This window comes from Eumetopias jubatus, unplaced genomic scaffold, assembly GCF_037043125.1.
Source record: "Eumetopias jubatus isolate StellerSeaLion01/CBP00866 unplaced genomic scaffold, mEumJub1_p1.0 scaffold_8, whole genome shotgun sequence".
NCBI lineage: Eukaryota > Metazoa > Chordata > Mammalia > Carnivora > Otariidae > Eumetopias > Eumetopias jubatus.
The window spans coordinates 18,856,711-18,879,512 of NW_028274814.1; the positions used below are offsets into that span (position 1 = coordinate 18,856,711).

General features: G+C 35.1%; 1 protein-coding gene across 1 annotated transcript in view; it reads right to left on the minus strand.

Moving 5' to 3' along the window:
- The window catches only part of STAM (signal transducing adaptor molecule), a 92,417-nt gene that overhangs the window by 35,544 nt on the left and 34,071 nt on the right, over window positions 1-22,802 (minus strand). Inside the window, exons 3-5 of the mRNA XM_028114187.1 lie at window positions 11,688-11,763; window positions 11,508-11,603; window positions 10,102-10,248 (exon numbers count right to left, since the gene is read on the minus strand). Coding sequence (XP_027969988.1) covers window positions 10,102-10,248; window positions 11,508-11,603; window positions 11,688-11,763 — 319 coding nt within the window. The remainder of the gene's footprint in view (window positions 1-10,101; window positions 10,249-11,507; window positions 11,604-11,687; window positions 11,764-22,802) is intronic.

Consider the following 22,802-nt stretch of genomic DNA (forward strand, 5'->3'; position numbering starts at 1 on the left):
CTTTCTCAATGAAACTTTCCTAAATCCCTAAATTAAGCATTCCCTCCTGTGCTCCTCTGATAGGACTTTTAACAAGGTACTATGCTGTGGGTAGTTAAAAATGTAAATTGTGATTAACATAACGTAATAAAAAAATGACAATGAGATAAAATTTCACAATTATCCTATTGTCAAAAAGTAAAAAGCTTGGCAACACACTTTTTTGATGAGGTTGTAAGATGACAAGGTACAATATATTGTTGGTGGAATGCAGAATGATAAACCCCTATGGAAATAAATTCATCAAAATCTAGCAGAATAAAAAAAAAAAAAGAATGTAAATTGTGGAGCCAGGCAAACATGGGTTCAAATCCTAAATCTATGAGGTTCTAATGTATGATCTGGGGTACGTTAACCTCCTTGTGCCTTAAGTCTCTCATCTACAAAATGATGGTAATAATAGCACCTACATATGGTAGGCTTTTGAGAGGATTAAACTAACATGTAGCTTTCAAACTCAGATAGGATGGGGGTCACCACTGAGGGTGTTTTTTTTAAGATTTTATTTATTTGAGAGAGAGAGGGAATGAGAGAGAGAGCACATGAAGGGAGGAGGGTCAGAGGGAGAAGGCAGACTCCCTGCCGCGCAGGGAGCCCGATGCGGGACTCGATCCAGGGACTCCAGGATCATGACCTGAGCTGAAGGCAGTCGCTTAACCAACTGAGCCACTCAGGCGCCCACCATTGAGGGTTTAAAACAAAAAGTTTAACATTCTCTCCTGGGATTTATAATGTACAGAGAGGTAATGTAGGTCATACATATGATACTTATTGCATAAAGGATGATGAAATGAAGGGTAAATAAACCCTTGACAGTTGCACAGTTTCTACATTTTACATGAAGTAATACAGTATTAACTCAAAATAGACTGTGAACAGTTACAAATGTATATTAGAATACTCAAAGCAACCAAGAACAAATGGAATTCTAAATAGTATTCAAATTAACACATGTACAGCACATAGAACAGTGCCTCGCACATAGTAACAGTCAATAAATCTCAGCTTCTATTAAAATTATCTGCTTATATCTGTCTCCATAACCATGCTATATGTTCCCCGAGAATATATGTGCCTAAATATGGATGGACTACTAACAATCAAGAAATAATTGTTGAATAAATGAAAGGCAAAATATTCAATGTTATAGTAAAATACAGTTCTAGATACATATGTAGTGCTACATATACATATACAGTTCTATATATACATTAGTATATTTTATATTGTCAAACAAATGCACAAAGCATTTATTTTTTAGAAAACTGGATACTAAAAAGCTTTTTGTAGTTCACTAAATGAAACTTTAAGCACTCAATTCTGCTCCATCTCTAGGTGGAATCTTCTTTAGATATGAACTTGTGTGTGTGTGTGTGTTTGGGTTTTTTATTTGTTTTTTTATTATGTTCAATTACTCAACATATAGTATATCATTAGTTTTTGATGTAGTGTTCAGCGATTCATTAGTTGCATATAACATCACACATCTCTGAAAATTAAAGGTATGCTTCCTCAGAACAACCTTTGCAATCACATATGAATTTTTTTTTCAGTTTGGTGGATTTCACAAAACAGACATATTGATCTTTTGTGGTCTGTGAAGGAATTTCTATCAGTCAAGAAGACAGTGCAGACAATATATTCAAAGTGTGAAAAGGAAGAAACTTAAACCAAGGATACTCTACCAGACAAGATTATCATTCAGAACTGAAGAACTGATAAAGAATTCCCAAATCAACAAACGCTATAGGAGTTCATCACTACTAAAAGGGTTTCACAAGAAATGTTAGACGGACTACTTCATGGGGAAAAGAACATAACTAGAAATAAGAAAATATGTGATAGAAAAAAATTTAACTGATAAAAGAAAACATATAGTAAGGGTTGCTGATCAACCACTAATAAAGCTAGTATGGAGGTTATAAGACAAGAGTAATAAAGTCAACTATATTTACAATAACTACTTAATGGATACACAAATAAAAAGATGTAAAACATGACATCAGAAACATAAAATGTGGGTGAAGGGAATAAAAATGTAGTGCCTTTCGAATGTGTTTGAACTTAAGCAACTACCAACTTAAAATAATCTGCTATATATACACAGGTTGTTATAGATGAACCTCAGGGTAACCACAAACCAAAATCCTGTAACAGATACACAAAAAATAAACAGAAAGCAATCCAAACAAAACACTAAAGAAAGTCATCAAATCACAAGGGAAGAGACCAAGAGAAGAAAAAGAAATAGAGAAGAACCACAAAAACAACGAGGAAACAATAAGCAAAATGGCAATAAATACATACCCATCAACAATTACTTTAAATACAAATGGACTAAACTCTCCAATCATAACACATAGGGTAGATGAATAAAAAAACAAGACCCATTAGTCGACTCACTTGAAATCTGAGCGCACATTCACTGAAAATGAAGGTATAGAAAAAGTTTTCCATGCAAATGAAAATGAAAAGAAACCTTAGGTAGCATTAATTATATCACACAAAATAGGCTTTAAACAAAGACTACAACAAGAGACAAAAAAGAACATTACATAATGACGGGATCAATTCAACAAGAAGATAAAACACTTATAAATATCCATGCACCCAACACAGGAGCACCTAAATATATAAAATGACTATGAACAGACAAATTAGGGGAAAAAATGACAGCAACACCATAATAATAGGGAGCTTTAAAATACCAGCTTACATTAATTGACAGATCATCCAGATAGAAAATTAATAAGGAAACATCAGCTTTAAATGACACATTAGACTAGATGGATGTAATAGATATACACAGAACATTGCATCCCAAAACAGCAGAACACACACACATTTCTCAAGTACACATGAAACATTCTCCAGGAGAGATCACATGTTAGGCCACAAAACAAGACACAGTAAATTTAAAAAGAATGAAATATATCAAACATCTTTTCCAACCATAATGGTTTGAAACTAGAAATCAGTTACTAGAAAAAAACTATAAGAAACAAATACATGAAAGACTTGACATGTTACTGAACAACCAATGGGTCAACAAAGATATCAAAATGAAAATGAAAATACAATGTTCCAAAATCTATGGGACACAGCAAAAGCAACAGCAAGAGGAAAGTTTGTAGTAAGACAGACCTACCTCAAGAAACAAGAAAAATCCCCCCAAAATAATTCAACGTTACACCTAAAGGAACTAGAAAAAGAAGAACAAAACCCGAAGCAGTAGAAGGAGGGAAATAATAAAGAGGAGAGCAGAAATCAATGAAGTAGACACTAAAACAATAAAAATGATCAGTGAAACTAAGAGCTGGTACTTTGAAAAGATTAACAAAATTGATAAAGTATTGTTCAGATTCATCAAGAAAAAAAGAGGACTCAAATAAATAAAATCAGAAATGAAAGAAGAGAAGACAAAGTATCATAAGAGACTGCTATAATTATAAGCCAACAAACTGGACAACCTAGAAGAAATGGTTAAATTCCTATTCTTCCAAAACTAAATCAGGAAGAAACAGAAAATCTCGAAAAATGATTACCAGTAATGAAACTGAATCAGTAATCAAAAACTTCCCAACACACAAAAGTCCAGGACTAGGCGAATGTGTATCAAACACTTAAAGAATTAACACCTTCCTTCAGAAACCATTCCAAAAAACTGAAGAGGAAAAAATGCTTCCAAACTTATTTTACAAGGCCAGCATTATCCTGATACTAAAACCAAAGACACTCCTCCCCCAAAAAAAGAAAAAAAGAAAAAAATGTACAGCCCAATATCCCTGATGAACATGCAAAAATCCTCAACAAAATATTAGCAAACCAAATTCAACAATACATTAAAAGTATCATACACCATGATCAAGTGGGATTTATTCCAGGGATGCAAGGATAGTTCAATATCTACAAATCAATCAACATGATACACCACATTAAAATAATGAAGGATAATAACCACATGATAATCTCAAGAGAAGCAGAGAAAGCATCTGACAAAATTCAACATTCTTTGAAGATAAAAACTTTCAACAAAGTGGGTAGAGAGGGAACATACCTTAACATAATAAAGGTCATATATGATAAACCCACAGCTAACATCATACTTTGTGGTGAAAAGCTGAAAACTTTTCCTCTAAGATCAAGAACTATTGCTTAACATATTGTTGGAAGTCCTAGCCACAGCAATTAGGCAAGAAAAACAAAAAAAGTGGCTCTCTGCACCTCCCAATTTGACCAACAGTTGCATCTTCTTCTGCAGCGCCAACTGCGTCCCTGAGACAGGATGGTGAAGGTTGGAGTAAATAAATTTGGCTGTATTAGGCACCTAGTCACCAGAGCTGCTTTTAACTCTGGCAGAGTGGATAGTGTTGCCATCACTGACCCCTTTGTTGAAATCAACTATATGGTATACATGTTCCAACATGATTCCACCAATGACAAATTCAATGGCACAGTCATGCTGAGAACAGGAAACTTGTCATTAATGGAAAGCCCATCTCCATATTCTAGGAGTGAGATCCCACCAACATCAAATGGGGTGATGCTGGTACCGAGTATGTTGTGGAGTCCACTGGGGCCTTTGCTACTGTGGAGAAGGCTGAGGGCTCAATTAAAGGGTGGAGCCAAGAGGGTCATCATCTCTGTCCCTTCAGCTGATGCCCCCATGTTTGTGATGGGCATGAATGATGAGAAAGACGACAACTCCCTCAAGATTGTCAACAATGCCTCCTGTACCATACCAACTGCCTGGCCCCTCTGGCCAAGGTCATCTATAACAACTCTGGCATCACAAAGGGACTCATGATCACAGTCCATGCTATCAGTGCCACCCAGAAGAACATGGATGGCCCCTGTGGGAAGACCATCCCTGCTTCTACTGGTGCTGCCAAGGCTGTGGGCAAGGTCATCCCTGAAACTGAATGGGAAGCTCACTGGCATGGCCTTCTGTGTCCCCATCCCCAGTGTATTGGTCGTGGACACACCTGCCACCTGGAGAAAGCTACCAAATACGATGACATCAAGATGGTGGTGAAGCAGGAATCAGAGGGCCCCCTCAAGGGCATGCTGGGCTGCACTGAGGACCAGGTTGTCTCCTGCCACTTTAACAGTGACACCCACTCTTCCATCTTCAATGATGGCCCTGCACTGCCATCAGTGACCACTTTATCAAGCTCATTTCCTGTTATGACAATGAATTTAGCCACAGAAACTGGGTGATCAACCTTATGGTCCACATGACTTTCAAGGAGTAAGAGCCCCCTGGACAACTGGCCACAGGTAGCGCACAAGATGAAGAAAGAAGTCCTCAGATGCTATGGAGTCCTTGCCCCAGCTCATCTTCCAACACATTGAGAATCTCCCAACCTCAACAAGGTTTTCATCCCAGACACCATGAAGAAGATAAGGGGTTTAGGGGGCCCTACCTTGTCATGTACCATCCATAACGTACACTGTAGCAAGCCAAAAAAGAAAGATAAGAAAAGGACATCCAAATCATAAAGGAAGTAAAACTGTCACTATTTGCAGATGACATGGTACTATATATATAGAAAACCCAAAAGACTCCTCTGAAAATCTATCAAAACTAATACATTAATCCAGTAAAATTGCAGAACACAAAATCAATATACAAAAATCTGTTGCATTTCTATACTAATGACAAACTATCGGAAAGAGAAATTAAGAACACAATCCCATTTCCAATCCCATCAAAATGCATAAAATGCCTAGGAATAAATTTCACCAAGGAAGTGCAGAAAGACCTATACCCTGAAAACTATAAGATAGTGATGAAAATAACTGAAGATGACACAAATAAATGTAAAGATATGCCAATCTCACGAACTGGAAGAATTAATATTGCTAAGATGTCCATACTACCAAAGCACCTACAGATTCAATGCAATCCATATCAAAATCATAATGGTATTTTTCACAGAACTAGAAAAAACAGTTCTAAAATTTATATGGCACCACAAAAGATGCCAAATAGCCAAAGCATTCTTGAGTAAGAAAAATAAAGCTGGAATATCACACTCCTGGATTTCAAAATATACTATAAAGTTATAATATAATCAAAACAGATGGTACTGGCACCAAAAGAGAAACACAGATCAATGGAACATAAAAGACAACCCAGAAATAACACCTATGTGGTCAATTCATCTATGACAAAGAAGGCAAGAATATACAATAGGAAAATGAGTTTCTTCAATAAATAGTGTTGAGAAAACTGGACAGCTATATGCAAAAGAATGAAACTGAACTACTTTCTTATACCATATACCAAAAATAAACTGGATTAAAGACTTAAATGTAAGACCAAAACCATACAACTCCTAGAAGAAAACATAGGCAGTAAGCTCTCTAACATCGCTCTTATCAATATTTTTTTGGATCTATCTCCTCAAGCAAGGACAACAAAAGCAAAAATAGACACATGGGACTACATCAAACTAAGAAGCTTTTGCACAGCAAAGGGAAACATCAATAAAACAAAATACAACCTACTGAATGGGAGAAAATATTCATAAATGATATATCCGATAAGAGGTTAACATCCAAAACATATTAAAAAGCTCATATAACTCAGTATTATAAAAATAAGTAATATAATCTAAAAATAGAGGACCTAAATAGACATTTCCCCAAAGACGATATTCAAGTGACCAACAGGTACATGAAAAGATATTCACTAACAATCAGGGAAATGCAAATCAGGACCATAATGAGATAATTACTTCACATATGACAGAATGGCTAGTATCAAAAAAAAAAATTATAAGTGTTGGCAAGGATGTGGAGGAAAAGGAACCCTTGCACTGTTGGTGGGAGTGTAAACCGATACAGACACTATTGCAGGTTCCTCCTCAATAAATTAAAAATAGAACTATCATAAAATTCAGCAATTCTGGTTTTTATCTGAAAAATAGGTTTTTAAGCAAAGGACAAAAAAACCCCACTAATCCCAAAAAGACATCTGCACCCCTGTGTTCACTGCAGTACAAGAGCCAAGACTAGAAACAACCTAAATGTCCATCAATAGATGAATGGGTAAAGAAGATGTGGTATACATGTTCGCACACAGACACACAGACACACATAATTACTCAACCATAATAAAAGAATAGAATCTTGCCATTTGCAACAACACGGATGAACCTAGAGGGTATAATGCTAAGTGAAATAAGTCAAACAGAGAAAAACACATGGTATGATTTCACTTTTATGTGGAATCTAAAAAACAAAACAGAAATAGACTCAGATACGGAAAAGAAACCTATGACTGCCAAACAGTAGGCAGGTGAAGGGGATGGACAAAACAGTGAGGGGGACTAAGAGATACAATCTTCCAGTTATAAAATAAGTAAGATGAGGGAGGGGGATATAATGTACAGCACAGAGAATCAATAATATTTTAACAACTCTGTAAAGATGGTAACTAGACTTAGTAAAGTGACCATTTCATAATGTATATAAACACTGAATCATTATGTTGTACATCTAAAGCTAATAAAAGATTTTATGTCAAATAGTCTTCAATTAAAAAAAAGAGAGAGGGAAGTGCAGAAATAACCTACATTAAGTCCTATATTCCTGAAATGCACAGTTTTCAAAATTCCTTCCTATCATTGGGTTCTAATCATAGCAATGATACCTATGTTATTAATCAACCAAATATAGCCACAGTGCTAGCATTATTTTTATCTCTATGTCAAAAGTTAGTGCTACAAGAACTGCAGCAGAATGAGTTAGTTGACTAAAGTATGACTTTTCTTAATATTTTTGTATTATTTTCTTCTGTACTTGGGATGAAAAATTAGACTTTAAAAATTCCTTATATTTTCAGAGGCTTTTGTTAAGTATGATGACAAAGATCTGGTCTGATTAAAATGTAATAATGATTAAGTGACTGAGCTTAAAATCTAGAGGGACTTGTGTAGATGATCCTACGTGATACACTTTTCATTAAATAGTTTGTGAAGTTCTTCACAAACATGGTTTTCAATGATAAGCTATCAGACACCATTATTATAAAAAAAAAAAATCACCATTCTACCTCATCATACTTTACTTTATATGCATTTTATATACTTCTTGTGGCTGAAGATAGTAACTATAACAAAATTAGCTTTCATATATTTTATAACATCCGGCCAAAAAAAAAGAAAAGTAACTTTCAACTTTGCTATTGCTGATGTATGTCCTGAACCTCTTGAACAGGAGAGTAACCTAACTTCTTCCTGTACCAGTCAATAAATAAATGCTCTTGCCAGTGTTCACTCCACTTCTTGTCCTTTGAAGCCTAGTCCGAACATACACATATCCACTAACCTCTATATCAAACAGAAGGCAGGATCGTGTAGTGGAAAGAACACTGGACTGAGAGTCAGGAGGCCTGTGTTCTAGTTCCAACTCTGTCAACTATGAGCTGTGGACCTGGGGAAGTCACTTAACCATTCTGGGTCTCAGTTTCCTCATCTGTAAAATGAGGGGATTAGATTAGAGAATCCCTAAAATTGTTCACACAAACTATCTGAGATTCTAGGTTAACCAAACAAAGCTACATTATCACACAGATCATTAGTTCTTCTTCCTTCTCTAATTGGAACAAGTCCCTCTGTGGACTGAAAAGCAGTAAAGCTGTACTCAAGAGCAGTGCTTCCCAAACTTTAAGGTGCACATGGAATCATCTGGGAATCTTGTTGAAATAGAGATAATGAATCCATAGGTCTGAGTGGCACCTGAGATGCTGCATTTATAACAAGCTCCCATATGATGATGATGATGGTCAACAAAATCCATTTTAAGTAACAAGCTCTAGAATAGCTTCTCAGGGCATAGAAACTGCAATCTCACTAATCATCTACACTCTTTGGTTTTCTATACTGAGACTACCCTTTTATAAGTAAACATTGCCTCTCTTGTCAAGGAACTTACAAGATTATCTTGGATTTTTCTGCATAACATTATTTCTTAATTATACAGATTTTAGAAAATATTCTGAGTAGTAAAAGCCAGCTATGAATTATGAATAAATACTTCTTAAAGACATATTTTATCATTGTAAAACCATTCATAAGCCAAATTTTTTTCAAGTAAGAAGAAAAATATCCTTTCCTTTCTTCATTTCCCAAACATATTTCTGGATCTTCACATCTCAAGAATATTCAGATAAACTAAAAGAGTGCTTTGGGTAGAAATCTACATAAGTGTGCATGAATCACTTCATGATTGTCTCAAATGGTCAAAACCCCGAACCTGAGCCCTCCATAGCTTGAGAGTTTTCTGTGAATGCTTTCACACCACTTGTTCCATTCTACTCCAATCCATGCAGTAGGGAAAGGTAGTATAATAAATTATCTCACATTTTAAGCATCCTAGATTAGCTGGTAATCCCAAAGGATGGTTACCCAAAATAGGGAAAATAAAATAAAAGAGATACCCTTCAATTTTTTCTTGATGACACAGATATTGATCCCAAAACAGAAACTCAGGGAGAGAGGGGCAGAAAGGAAATTTAAGCCTTTCACTCAATCGTATTTATGTACTGGTCGGCTCTTATTAAAAGATGCTTTGTGTGCTTCTCTCCTCATTGACTCCCTTATCTCTGTCTCATTTTTAATGCAAGTAGTCATAAATTTCATAATCAAAAGAACCTCTAAACTCATCCTTAAATTTCAAGGATATCCTGATTTTTAAGCTGTCATTCTCTGTAGATAAAATTAAAGCACTAAGAGTATTTAAGAAGACTGTCAGCACTACCTGATATCATAAAGCAATTCTGACTATATTATTAAAAACTCCATAAAAAATTTTTAAATTGCAAAATGCTAATCTAATTTATTTATAAGGAAGGAGAAATAGTGGGAAAGTCGAAGTTGGAACACATTAATATTCCCCTGTATTTTTCTGGCACCTCTGAATGGAAGATTATTAATAAAAATTCCCTTGGAGAAGTAAAAACTACCTGGGTTTGGAGGAAAAAAGAAAAATTCATATAAATGTGGCTACTTTAGAGAAACAAACTGTAGCACACAATGCAACTTTACAAAATACCTGAGAGCCAATAGCTGGAAATGTAACTCCTTGTTCCTTAAGGTTCTTAATCATTGCTGATATTAGACTAAGCTGTGGATCATTCTTAAATTCATCTGTCCATTCAACCATAAGAGCCTTTAATTTTTCACAGACTTTAGGATGACCCTGAAAATAGAGAAAAAAATTTAATAAAAAAGTACTAATTTCCTGGCTAATGATATAACACAGATAGGTTTAATATAGAAATTATAAAGTGCTATAGATATTTTTTTGAATCACAAATAACCCCTACCTATAGATGATACATAAGAAAACAGAGTTGGTTACTAGAAATAATCAAATTTTTTTCACACTATGAAAAAACAACAGATGATACCAACATACATACCTCATATCAAACTAAAACAGATTAAGTATGTAGTAACTTATTTTGGAGGTCAGAGGGATAGAAATTTTCAGAGTACTTTGCAACTAAGTGAGCTTTCTACATCAGGAAGACACAGTAAAGTACTCTGTTTTGTGTTGGCTACTTGCAGACCAATAAAAAAATACAATTCCTTTATTCCTAATCTCTGACTTTTAAAAATATGCTTGACTGTGTATTTTTTCCAACTTGTTTAATTATCCGAGGCCTGGTTTGAGGCCCACTGTATGTCAATATTTCTAGAAACTTTATTTCTTCAAAATAACATCTCCCCCTCAAGTATAAAACTCACTCTGTTCACTGTAAAACATTTGGAAAATGAAGAAGTCCTTTCTCTTATGTGTAGCTGTTTGCTCTTCAAAATGTTTGTGCTACTAAATACAAGTTTGAATATCTCATCTTCAATTAAATTACAGAAAACATTATACTAAAATCTCTTCATAAACAGTCATACATTTTGATGGACATTCAGGACATTAAAAGAATGATTATTAACTAGTAGAAAATACCTAAATGTAACTGAATAAAGCAAACAGGAAAAGAACCATAGCATCAAAATCCTGCCATGGTCAGGTAGTGGCCTTGCTCATGTCACAATGAAAACAGTGTCATATTTTGGCAGTATTTCTGTTCTACATTGGGAAAATACCTCAGTGGCTACACAAATGGTTACAAAAATTGTGCCTAAAACAGACTGGTATTAATTAACCAGATGGAGAAATACATGTATTTTCTTATTAGATGAAAGGACTGATGAAGAAAACAGGTTAAATATACTCTAATCTGGTTAAAAAAAAAAAACAATTCTCCAAGTATATAAACTTATAGTCTCTTCAGCACAACATTTACTTTACTTACATATTGGATAGACACAGCCTAGGAAGGATTATAAAAAAACAAAGCACAAACCAGTCCTTTGTGATTTAAAATGTGAAAAACTGAACAATTAAATACACAAAGAAGATTGTGTTAATTCATTTCTGGAAATAATGTTCCTTACCTTGTTTAGTACGTTGCTCACCTCACTAGCAAAATCTCTTGAACACACTTCTAAATGAAAAATTTTGCCACAGTTTGATACACATGCTCCTAGAAGCTGAAAGTATAAAATCACAAGTTAAAATAAGGGCTCAATTTTAGCAGATAGTTTTGTGGTAAAACTTAAAATGAAATCACTTACAGTCAGAGCTTGCATAGCAACATGAGGATCTTTATGGTTCACCCTCCTCATAATAGACCGAAGACAATCTTTAGGTCTAAAAAATGAGAAATGTAACGATCAATTAGTAGTATATCCAGGTCCCTCCCTCCCCTTAACTATAATAGGCAATACACTACTATACAAAAGGTAGACTACGGTAGTTTAATTTTTATTAATGACACAAATGAACAGTACACTAACAAGTTCCTTTAAATTTTTCAAATAAAATTAACAGGCTCTCTTCCTTAGTAATCATAGATTAGGCATTTCACACTAATCTTGGATGAGAAAAAGTTCTGAGAATGAAATGACAGACCAAAACTTCCACTTCCAGTCATGATGGAATAATTGGAACTAGACTTACACTCTTGCTGTAAACAATGAGAAAACTGGAAAAAAATATTTAAAATATACACTCGGGTCACTGTTTGGGACATTAGGCCACAGGCAATGCTGAATGATCTCTAAGAAGGAATATAATTAGGTAAGCCAGACATTTGCCTCAACTTTCCACTCAGAGGCACTTTCCAGATACCAGTACAGACTTTCTGCCTAAAGGCAGTTTCTGGATCCTGGTGCAGAGATGGTGATCCCAAGAAGAGAATAGTGATCTCACTGAGTTGAAGGGAAAGAAATCAGAATTCAGGGAGGCCAAGGAAGCTAGAATTTGCAAGACAGAGTAGAAGGAGCTATATGAAGAAATAGTCCTGGATACTTGCAAAGGAGTCCATTCAGGTCTACTGTGGAAAGAACCACACATGCATAGATTAAAACCTCTGAAGGCTGAGCAAAAAGTGACTGCAAGCTGTATGCTGAAGAGTTCCCAAAGCTCACAGAGTTGTCAGAGTTCGTATGAAAATGGAAAGTCCTTGTTAAATATAGAGTATCTTGTGGATACACAAGAGTTTAGGCCTTAGTATTGGGACTGAACTATCCTAAAAAGACTCCTCTAAATCCAGCCTAGAACTACCTAAAAACAAGCCACTTGATCCAAATGTAACGTATGTTCAGAGAGAATAAAGTCCAATAGTCTTTAACAACAACAAAACCCGGCACTTGATATAAAAGTCATGACACTAAACATTCAGTCAAAAATTATTAGATATGGGGCACCTGGGTGGCTCAGTTGGTTAAGCGACTGCCTTAGGCTCAGGTCATGATCCTGGAGTCCCGGGATCGAGTCCCACATCGGGCTCCCTGCTCAGCAGTGAGTCTGCTTCTCCCTCGGACCCTCCCCCCTCTCATGCTCTCTCTATTTCATTCTCTCTCTCAAATAAATAAATAAAATCTTTAAAAAAATTATTAGATATGATACAACACATAACTAGGAGAAAATTCAGTCAACTGATAATGAAGAAATGACAGAGATGTTGGAATTAGCAATCAAAGACTCTGTATAAGCTATTCTAAGTATATTCAAGGATGTACATCAAATCATCAACATAATGAGGAAAGAAATGGTGTAAAAAGGATAAAGCTTAAAAAAAGAAAATACTTCTAGAAATGAAAAATATGTTTTTAAAAAGAATTAATCAGGTTAAGAATAAAAGATCAGTAAACTTGAAGACATGCTTGAAGTACATGAATTTACAGAGAAAAAAAAGACTAAAAAAATTTAATATAGAACCATCATTAAATACATTTTTAAAAGAGAAATGGAAATTTAAAAAAAAATCACAAAAAATATTCAATTGATATATAAGACAATAAACAAAAGTTCAACAGGAGAAACATATCATCTAGAAAAATGGCAAGTTTTAACATTTTAATCCAACCATATCAACAGTTATATTAAATGAAAGTGGTCCAAACACACCAAATAAGACAGATTGCTAGACTGGATTTAAAAAGCAGGACTGGGGGCGCCTGGGTGGCTCAGTCAGTTAAAAGTCTGCCTTTGGCTCAGGTCATGGTCCTGGGATCCTGGGCGCTTCTTGCTCAGCGGCGAGTCAGCTTCTCTCTATCCCTGCGTGTGTGCACGCACTCTCTCTAGCTCTCACTCTCTCTCAAATAAATAAAATCTTTATTAAAAAAAAAAAAAGCAGAACCCACCTAAATGCTCCCTACAAGAAACTGTTTAATTTTTTAAATTTTTTTTTAAATTTAAAAATATAAAGACATATGTAACTTAAAAGTGAAACGATTGAAGGAAAAGAAAGATACACTAAGCAAACATAAACCACAAGAAAGCTGGAGTAGCTACATTATTATCAGGCAAACTGCACTGCAAAACAAGCCACATTACCAGGGATATAGAAAAAAATTACAAAATGATAAAGAGAAAATTCTCCAAGGAGATATAACAGACCAAGATGTATAAGTCTTATCTAAAAACAAAGCTTCAAAATACATGAAGCAAAAACTAATAAAACTGAAGTGAGACAAATCCACAATTTAGTTGGAGATTTCATTCCTTTGTTAGAAATTGATAAAACAAAGAGAAAAATAGGTTTGGGAACACTCTACCCTACAATAGCAGAATATATATCATTTCCAGTAAATACAGATTATTTACCAAGACAGACCATTAAAAAAAACTTAATTTTTTATTTATTTTTATTTTTTTAAAGGATTTTATTTATTTATTTGAGAGAGAGAGAATGAGAGATAGAGAGCACGAGAGGAAGAGGGTCAGAAGGAGAAGCAGACACCCTGCTGAGCAGGGAGTCCGATGTGGGACTTGATCCCGGGACTCCAGGATCATGACCTGAGCCGAAGGCAGTTGCTTAACGAACTGAGCCACCCAGGCGCCCCAAAAACGTAATTTTTTAAAAACTGAAATGATACATGCTATGTTGTTAGACCATGATAAAATTATACTATAAATGAGTAATATGAAGAAAACTGGAAATTCTCCAAGTTCTAAATAACCACAGTTGGTCATAATACATTATCCTTTTTATATATTATTGGGTTTGATTACAGTATAATTAAGGATTTCTGTACCTTTGCACATTACTAGTCTATGGTTTTCTTTCTTTGTTTTTGGTATTGACCTACTGCAGGCCTCACTCATAAAGTGAGTTCCAACAAAGAAAATTCTGAGCCCAGATGGCTTCACTAGTGAATTGTACCAAACAAGTGCCATTATGCTAAAAATACAAATTTTTCGTAGATGTCCTTTAACAGGTTGAGGAAATTACCTTTAGTTCTTAAATTAATAAAAGATTTTGTTATAAATGTATACTGAATTTTTTCAAAGGAACTTTCCACATTTATTGAGATGATTCTATGGGGTTTTTTTCTTTAGTATGATGAGACGGTGAATTACACTGATTTATTTTCAAGTGGTGAACCAGGCTTGTCATGCCTGGGATAAACTCCACTTGACTTTTCTTTAAAGAACCAGCTCTACTTTTGAATTTTCTCTATTGTTTTTCTCTTTTCAATTTCATTTATCTCTGCTCTTATTTTCCTTTCTTTTCTTTTGCTTCCTTTAAGTTTGTTCTTCTTGCTTCTTAAGATAAAAACTTAGATCACTGACTTGAGAGATTTCTTCTTCCAACATAAGCATTTAATGATATAAATTTACCTCTATGGATTGCTGTAGCTACATCCTACAAGTGTTGATATATTTCATTTTCACTTTCATTTCACTGAAAATACTTTCCAACTGCTGTTCTGATTTCCTCTTTGACCCATAGGTTATTAGCCCAAAATGGAGATAAAACATAATCATAAAAAAGTAATTGAAAAGAAAGAAAATGAGGAAAAAAGGGAACAGAGATAAAACATAATTGAAAACTACTAGCAAGAAGGAAGCTTTAAATTCAACCATATCAATAATTACATTAAATGTAGTCTCAACACTCCAATTACTAGGCAGAGACTGTCAAATTGGATAAAAAAAACAAGAACCAAGTATATGCCAGCTATAAACAACTTATAAGAAAATCTATTTTCTATAGTTATAGTTTATCTTATAATCTAATAGATTAAAAGAAACAAGACAGGAAAAGACATATCAACATTAATCAAAAGAAAGTCAAGTGGTGTCAACAATTTCAAACAAGATAAAAAGGGACATTTCATAATAATGAAAGGGTTACTTCTCTAAGGAAAAATTAACAATTCTAAGTGCATAAGAGAATTTCAAAATATATAAAAGAAACTTGGATAGAAATAAAAGGAAAAACTGACAAATCACATAGAACTTCAACATACTCCTCTCAATAATTTGACAGTATAAGTAAAACAAACAAAAATTATGGATATGGAATAACTGAACACCACCACCTATCTGGACCTACTGAACATTCTACTCACACATGGCAGATAACACAATTTTCAAGTCTATAGAAAATTCACCAAAATAGATCACATTCTAGACTATAAAACAAATGGTAACAAACTTAAAATCATACAAAATATGTTCTTTGACCAAAACAGAACTACAAATTAATAAAATGATTGCAGGAAAATTCCAAATGTTTGGAAATTAAACACAAATCTAAATAATTCTTACATCAAATGAAATCAAAGAAACATAATTTCACTTAACTAAATGAAAGCACACTATCAAGTATTCTGTATAAGAACGTTCATAATGGCTCTCTTCATAATAGCTAAATGGAATCCGACAATATTTATCCTTTTGATAGTGTTTTATAATATTAAGTAATGCAAATGTTCCTCAACGGATAAATAGATTAAAAAATTTTTATATTCATACAATGGAATATCCCTTGGAAATAAATAGAAGTAGTGATATACATAAAAACTTGGACTTAGCTCCAAAACATATTCTACACTAGATACAAGATTGTATACATATTATACAAATTCATTTTATGAAATTTTAGGAAAGGAAAATTTAATCTATAATGACAAAAAGCAGATCAGTAATTGCTTAGGACAGCAGGAACTTTAGGAAGTGATTAAATGCTCTCTATCATGACTGAAGTAATGCTTATAGTATACATGTCAATCAGATCAAATTATCAAACTGTATACTTACAAGGAATGCATTTTATTGTGAATAAATCATTTATTAGTAAAACAGATTATTTTTTAATACCAGGCCATGTATGTGGTTAACATGTATTTCATGGGAATGCTATATAATTAGCAGTAATAGTAATAGCAAGTAACTACAACCTACGGAACATCTATGTGTTCAGGATCTCAAAATTTTACATAAGGAACTCATTCAGTTTTCAAAACATTCACATTAAACTGGAGTCTTAAGTTGTTCAATTCCTTGCCCATGATACCTAAGCAGATAGTAACTGGTACAAACAAGATTCCAACCCAGGTGTGGCTGAGTCTAAATACTCTATCTTCTGAGCACAGAACTGTCTTGCAACGAACTACGATGATGGAAGCTGGGAGCTATTCATAGAACTCAAAGGATGATGGCCTCAAAATATTAATTCATTGGATTGAAATGGCATTTGTTTTACTTAATATCATAAAACATTATCAGAAGGATAAATATTGTATGATTCCATTTATATGAGGTCCCTAAAACAGGCAAATTCATGGAATTTGGCCTTGACAAGTAAAAGTCACCAGTGGCAAGGAAAAGGGGGAAATGAGAAGTTATTATTTAATGCACACAGAGTTTCTGTTTGGGATGATGAGCGAGTTTTGGAAATGGATAGTGAAAACATACATGAAAAGAAAACCCTTATCAAGTGATTTAATGACAATGGGCCCTGAAGAAATTGGGCAGTAAGAATAATCACCCTAAAAAATGTGGGGCGCCTGGGTGGCTCAGTCGTTAAGCATCTGCCTTCGGCTCAGGTCATGATCCCAGGGTCCTGGGATCGAGCCCCACATCAGGGTTCCTGCTCAGCGGGAAGCCTGCTTCTCCCTCTCTCACTCCCCCCTGCTTGTGTTCCCTCTCTCGCTGTGTCCCTCTCTGTCAAATAAATAAATAAAATCTTTTAAAAAATAAGTAAATAATGTCTTTAAGAACTGGAATACAATTACTAAACACTGTGATAGGGGCACCTGGGTGGCTCAGTCGTTAAGCATCTGCCTTCGGCTCAGGTCATGATCCCAGGGTCCTGGGATCGAACCCCACGTCGGGCTCCCTGCTCCACGGAAAGCCTGCTTCTCCCTCTCCCACTCCCCCTGCTTGTGTTCCCTCTCTTGCTGTGTCTTACAAAAAAAAAAAACAAAACCCACTGTGATAAATTTTAAAAAGTCATTTTTAATAGGGAAAAATTAAAATAAAAAAGGATTTCTGTTTCTAAGAATGTTTCATTGACTGTTGGAAGCTTTTCTCCTAAAGAGCAAGGAGAAAAGAGAAAAAAAAATTTTAATTATATTTATTGAATACCTACTGTATGTCAAACATTCACCTCTTATGATTCTGAAGCTCTTTTTCTCTTGATTTTCTATGACCTTAATACTACCTGAGGGGAACCTGGATAGCTCAGTAGGTTAAGCATCCGACTCTTGATCTCAGCTCAGGTCTTGATCTCCAGGTCATGAGTTCAAGCCCCACACTGGGCTCCACACTGGGTATGGAGCCTACTTAAAAGAAAAAAAAGTATCTGACAGCAACATTATTAAACTGAAGAATTAATATACTGTAACACTATTATTTAAATTTTGCCTTTTTCTTTTCTTTTATTTTAAAGATTTTATTTATTTATCTGAGAGAAAGAGAGGCACACGGGGGTAGGGAGGAGGAGGGGCAGCAGAGGGAGAGGGACAAACAGACTCCCTGCTGAGAAGGGAGGCCGATGTGGGGCTCGATCCCAGGACCCTGAGATTATGACCTGAGCCGAAGGCAGACACTTAACTGAGCCACCCAGGCACCCCTAAATTTTGCCTTTTTCATAGTAGGACTTGTTTTAGGAGCCAGAATCTGTGACCCCATGCTAATTTTTGCAGTTGTGAAAATCATGCTGACATATAAAAACACAAAATTATAATTTTAAGCACCAGTAAAGGCGAAATATAAAAGGGATTATCTGAACGCTAAAATTAAAACCAGTAAAAAATAATGATCCAAAGATGATTAAGCTCAGAAAATGAACTTATTAGAAAATAATCCTCTATAGTTGCTTAAATTAAATTTGATATCTTGTTTATAAACCACTTTCATTTTTCTAAAGAAAGCACTCTAAATTCTGATTACTTTTGGAAAGGGAAGTAGGAAAGGGCTTTGAAATTCAACCTTTACTTTTTATTTTATATATTTGTATATTGTTTGAATGTTTTACCACAGCCAATTTTAAAAACTAAGGCAAAGGTATCGCTGGCACCAAAACAATCTTGGCTATTGCACCATAAAAAGGATAATGTCATAAAAAGCCAATTAGAATGCTTATAAGTACTTAGGAATATAGTGAGTAAAACACAAAAGTGAAAGTGAAATAATATATATACATTTGATTATTAAATCTTACAATTTAATGAAAGATTATGGCTAAAATACTGTTTTTAAAAAGGCTTAAGAGTTATTTTTTAATATAAACCTATGACTTTCAATATAAAAGTAAACACAAAAATATTCATGTAAATAGAATATATACATATATGTATATGCATGTACTATATTTACTAGCTCTGGTACTAGTGAGCTCGCCTGGTACCCATACCTTGGCTTTTTTTTTTTTTTTTTTTGAGAGAGAGAGAATGAGAGAGAGAACACATGAGAGGGGGGAGGGTCAGAGCGAGAAGCAGACTCTCTGCTGAGCAGGAAGACCGATGTGGGACTCGATCCTGGGACTCCAGGATCATGACCTGAGCCGAAGGCAGTCGCTTAACCAACTGAGCCACCCAGTTGCCCTCTTTTTTTTTTTTTAAGTGAATTTAAAATAAGTATACTCTGGCTATTATCCTCTCAATGAAAAAATGCAAGTGGACTATACAGACTGTATAATTTATCAACTATACAAGTACCTTTTTGAGAGTGAAAGGGATGCTAACTGGGCAAAGTTCAGGAACAGTAGTCATAAAGTGAGATTATCCAAGACAAACTACATGTATAGTCACATCTGAGACATTTAGTTCAGAAAAAAGGTTAGAAAAAAAGAGGCAGCACAGAATTTTCCAACTATCTAAAAGTAGAGCATTCCTGTAAAGACTTGTATAAGCCTAAACGGCCTAAAGGGAAGAAACAATTACCATTAATTTATAAGGAAAATGTTTTTAGCATTCCCAGACCCCAAACATAACCTCTCTCAGGCTTTTCTGATACCTTAGGACACATCTTGCTAATAGATGCACAAAGTAAGTCCAGATAAAGCAGATGCTCACAGACACAGTTCAAAGCTATGGTGGCTTGATGCTGAGATGCCGAGTGTAGTTCCCCAAGGTGAGCTGGACGACGCTACTCTTGCTGCTACAGGTGTGTGCTACCTCTAAAACAGCTCAAAGAAAAACGGAAACCATTTTCACTTCTGGGCCTTTTTTTGTAAAAGTGAAGATCCCCTTCAAATTTCTTTTAGTTAGGGTAAACAGCTACTAGTGTAGGTCCTTCAGTAAGAGTGAAGTGGCGTAACACAAACCTTCCAGAAGCAGAGGATACCTGTACTTTCATGCGGCTGTGGCTTCTAAAGACTTTTTCTCAAATCACAGACCAACCAGAAAACAGACTTTTCAGGAATGTACACAGCTGCCTTGGCATACATCAGTTCTGATGAACTAAAGCATCAAAGTCAATTTCATTATTCACAAGTATTATTCCAATCCATCTCAACAAACTACTGTGGGCTTCAGCAGAGCTTTAAGAGGGGCCTCTTTTCTATCGAATCCTCTCTCCTCTGTGTCCCATCATACCACTCTCAGTCATTTGGTTCCATGTAAAGTTACAACTACTAAAATTAAGCTACCTCATGCTCAAAAGTAAATGAAAATTAAGGCATGAACCCTCCTTAATCTTCAGACACAATTATCACAGAGTCATGCTACTGTGCTTTCTTTTGCCATTCAGACTTTTCCAGGTTCCCACAGAAAACAGAGACTGCAGAATGTGAAGCCCTTAAGGCAATTCTGGAAAGCATATATTCTTTAAATGAATTTCATCAACAATCACTCCTATGTTCGAACAATGATTTAATAAAACTTTTCATTCTTGCTCATTCATCTTATTGGAAAAGTACCCAGAAAGCAAGAACCCTCTACGTAGAGAGCCATGTGTTTATATCAGTGCTAAAGGATACCGACCCTTATGACTAATCCAGTTTGGTTACCAAAACTGTCACACTGAATCACCATCTCCATGTAAATTACAATGGCACTGTGAAAAAAATATTCACCAAGTAGCAAATAACTCTGCTGATAACGCTTTCATTAACTAATGTTATGCCGTCATTTTCTCTTTGGCTTTTATGAATTTTCATAAGCTACGTTTTGCCACATCATGTATATAAAACAAAATCATGAAAGGTCAGGATGAAACTAAGTCTTTATGACTACCCAGTTTTTACATGTTAGCTGTTCTTATTTACAAATATCTACAAATGGGTAGAACTCTCTCAACACAGAATAACCATTTTCTATGCAAAAAGTCATAAATAAATGTTAGATGAAAGTAGTAAAGGACCCTTACATCACATTTTTCCATTCAAGTTCTTAACGACTGTGTATCTCAAGTATCAAAAATGGAATTTACTATTTTGTTTATTAAAATTCACTGTTTTGTTCTCATGATATATTCATTGTTTTGTTATCTAGGTCAAAGTTCTCATTCAATACTTACAGAGCAGGCCTCTGTGGCAAATTATATATTCTAAAGATAACCACAATAATAACTCCCTTTTTTTTCTTAAGATTTTATTTATTTATTTGACAGAGAGAGAGAGAGATCACAAGTAGGCAGACAGGCAGGTAGAGGGAGAGGGAGAAGCAAGCTGCCCACCGAGCACGGAGCCCGATGCAGGGCTCGATCTCAGGACGCCGGGATCATGACCCGAGCCAAAAGCAGACACTTAACCGACTGAGCCACCCAGGCGCCCCTAACTCTCTTTACACATCCGCTTCTATGAAGTGGCCTTGCCACTTCCCATCAAGAGGTGAAGTTTAATAACCCTCCTCTTAAATGTGGACTGACCCCAGTGATTGCTTGACCCACAGAATGTAGTACAAGTGATATTCTGAGATGTATAGTTCATAAAAAGCTATCTAGAATACACCTATATCTCTTAGAACATCTGCACTTAGGGTGCTCCCTCTAGGATCCCAGCTAGCATTTTGTAAGAAACTCAAGCCACATGTACAGGCCTTGGCAAATGTTTCAATTGCTAGCTCCAGCTGAGATCCCAGCTGACTGCCAGACATCAACTACCAGCCATATTGAGCATCCATCCCTACCAGGCCTTCAGATATTCCAGTCCCAGTCATTAGGTGACTGCAAGTTCATGAGAGATCTAAAGCAAGAAGTGCCCAGCTGTTAACCCACAGAACAGTGAAGCTAATAATAAATGCTCTTTTAAGCCACTAAGTCTTACGGTGGTTTGTTATGTAGAAACAGATAACTAGAATCACCTCTAACAAAAGTGTGCTGACAGTTGTTAGCTTTAAATACTATTAACTTGTATTACTTAGAATTGTTTGGGTTTTCTTCTCATCTTTTTTAAATAAAATTTTAATAAAATTGCCTTAACTGTTTATCTCCCCATCTTGAGGGTTCCTGAAGATAGGATGAGGGCTACATTGCTCATCCTTGGCTCCCTACTCCCTAGCCACGGCACATAATTATGTTATTAAGTGATATTTGGGGAAACAAAGGTAGGAATTATTTAGCTCCTACTGTTGCTCACCAGTGACTGAAGATAAAACATTTTCATTCTGAATGTTGCCTACAATAATGCCTTCAACATGGTTGATACTCAATAAAAAGTCACTGAGCTAAATATGGAAAACACTACTTTTCACTGTTGTACAATACTTAGTATTTAGAATAATTGAATAATCCTCCTTACAAAGCTCTATTTATTACTGACTCCTGTATGTCTTCCACTGAGTTAGTTTTCTACGAGAAAAATGTACATGCTTTCATAAAATCTTGTCTTAGAATTACAATAGGATCACAATAAGGGAAAATGCAGATTAAGTAATGCTGGGAGGAGCACGAGATGTGAGGTAAGAGATTGATGGTAATAAACATAAATGAAGTATTTTGTAAAAATACAT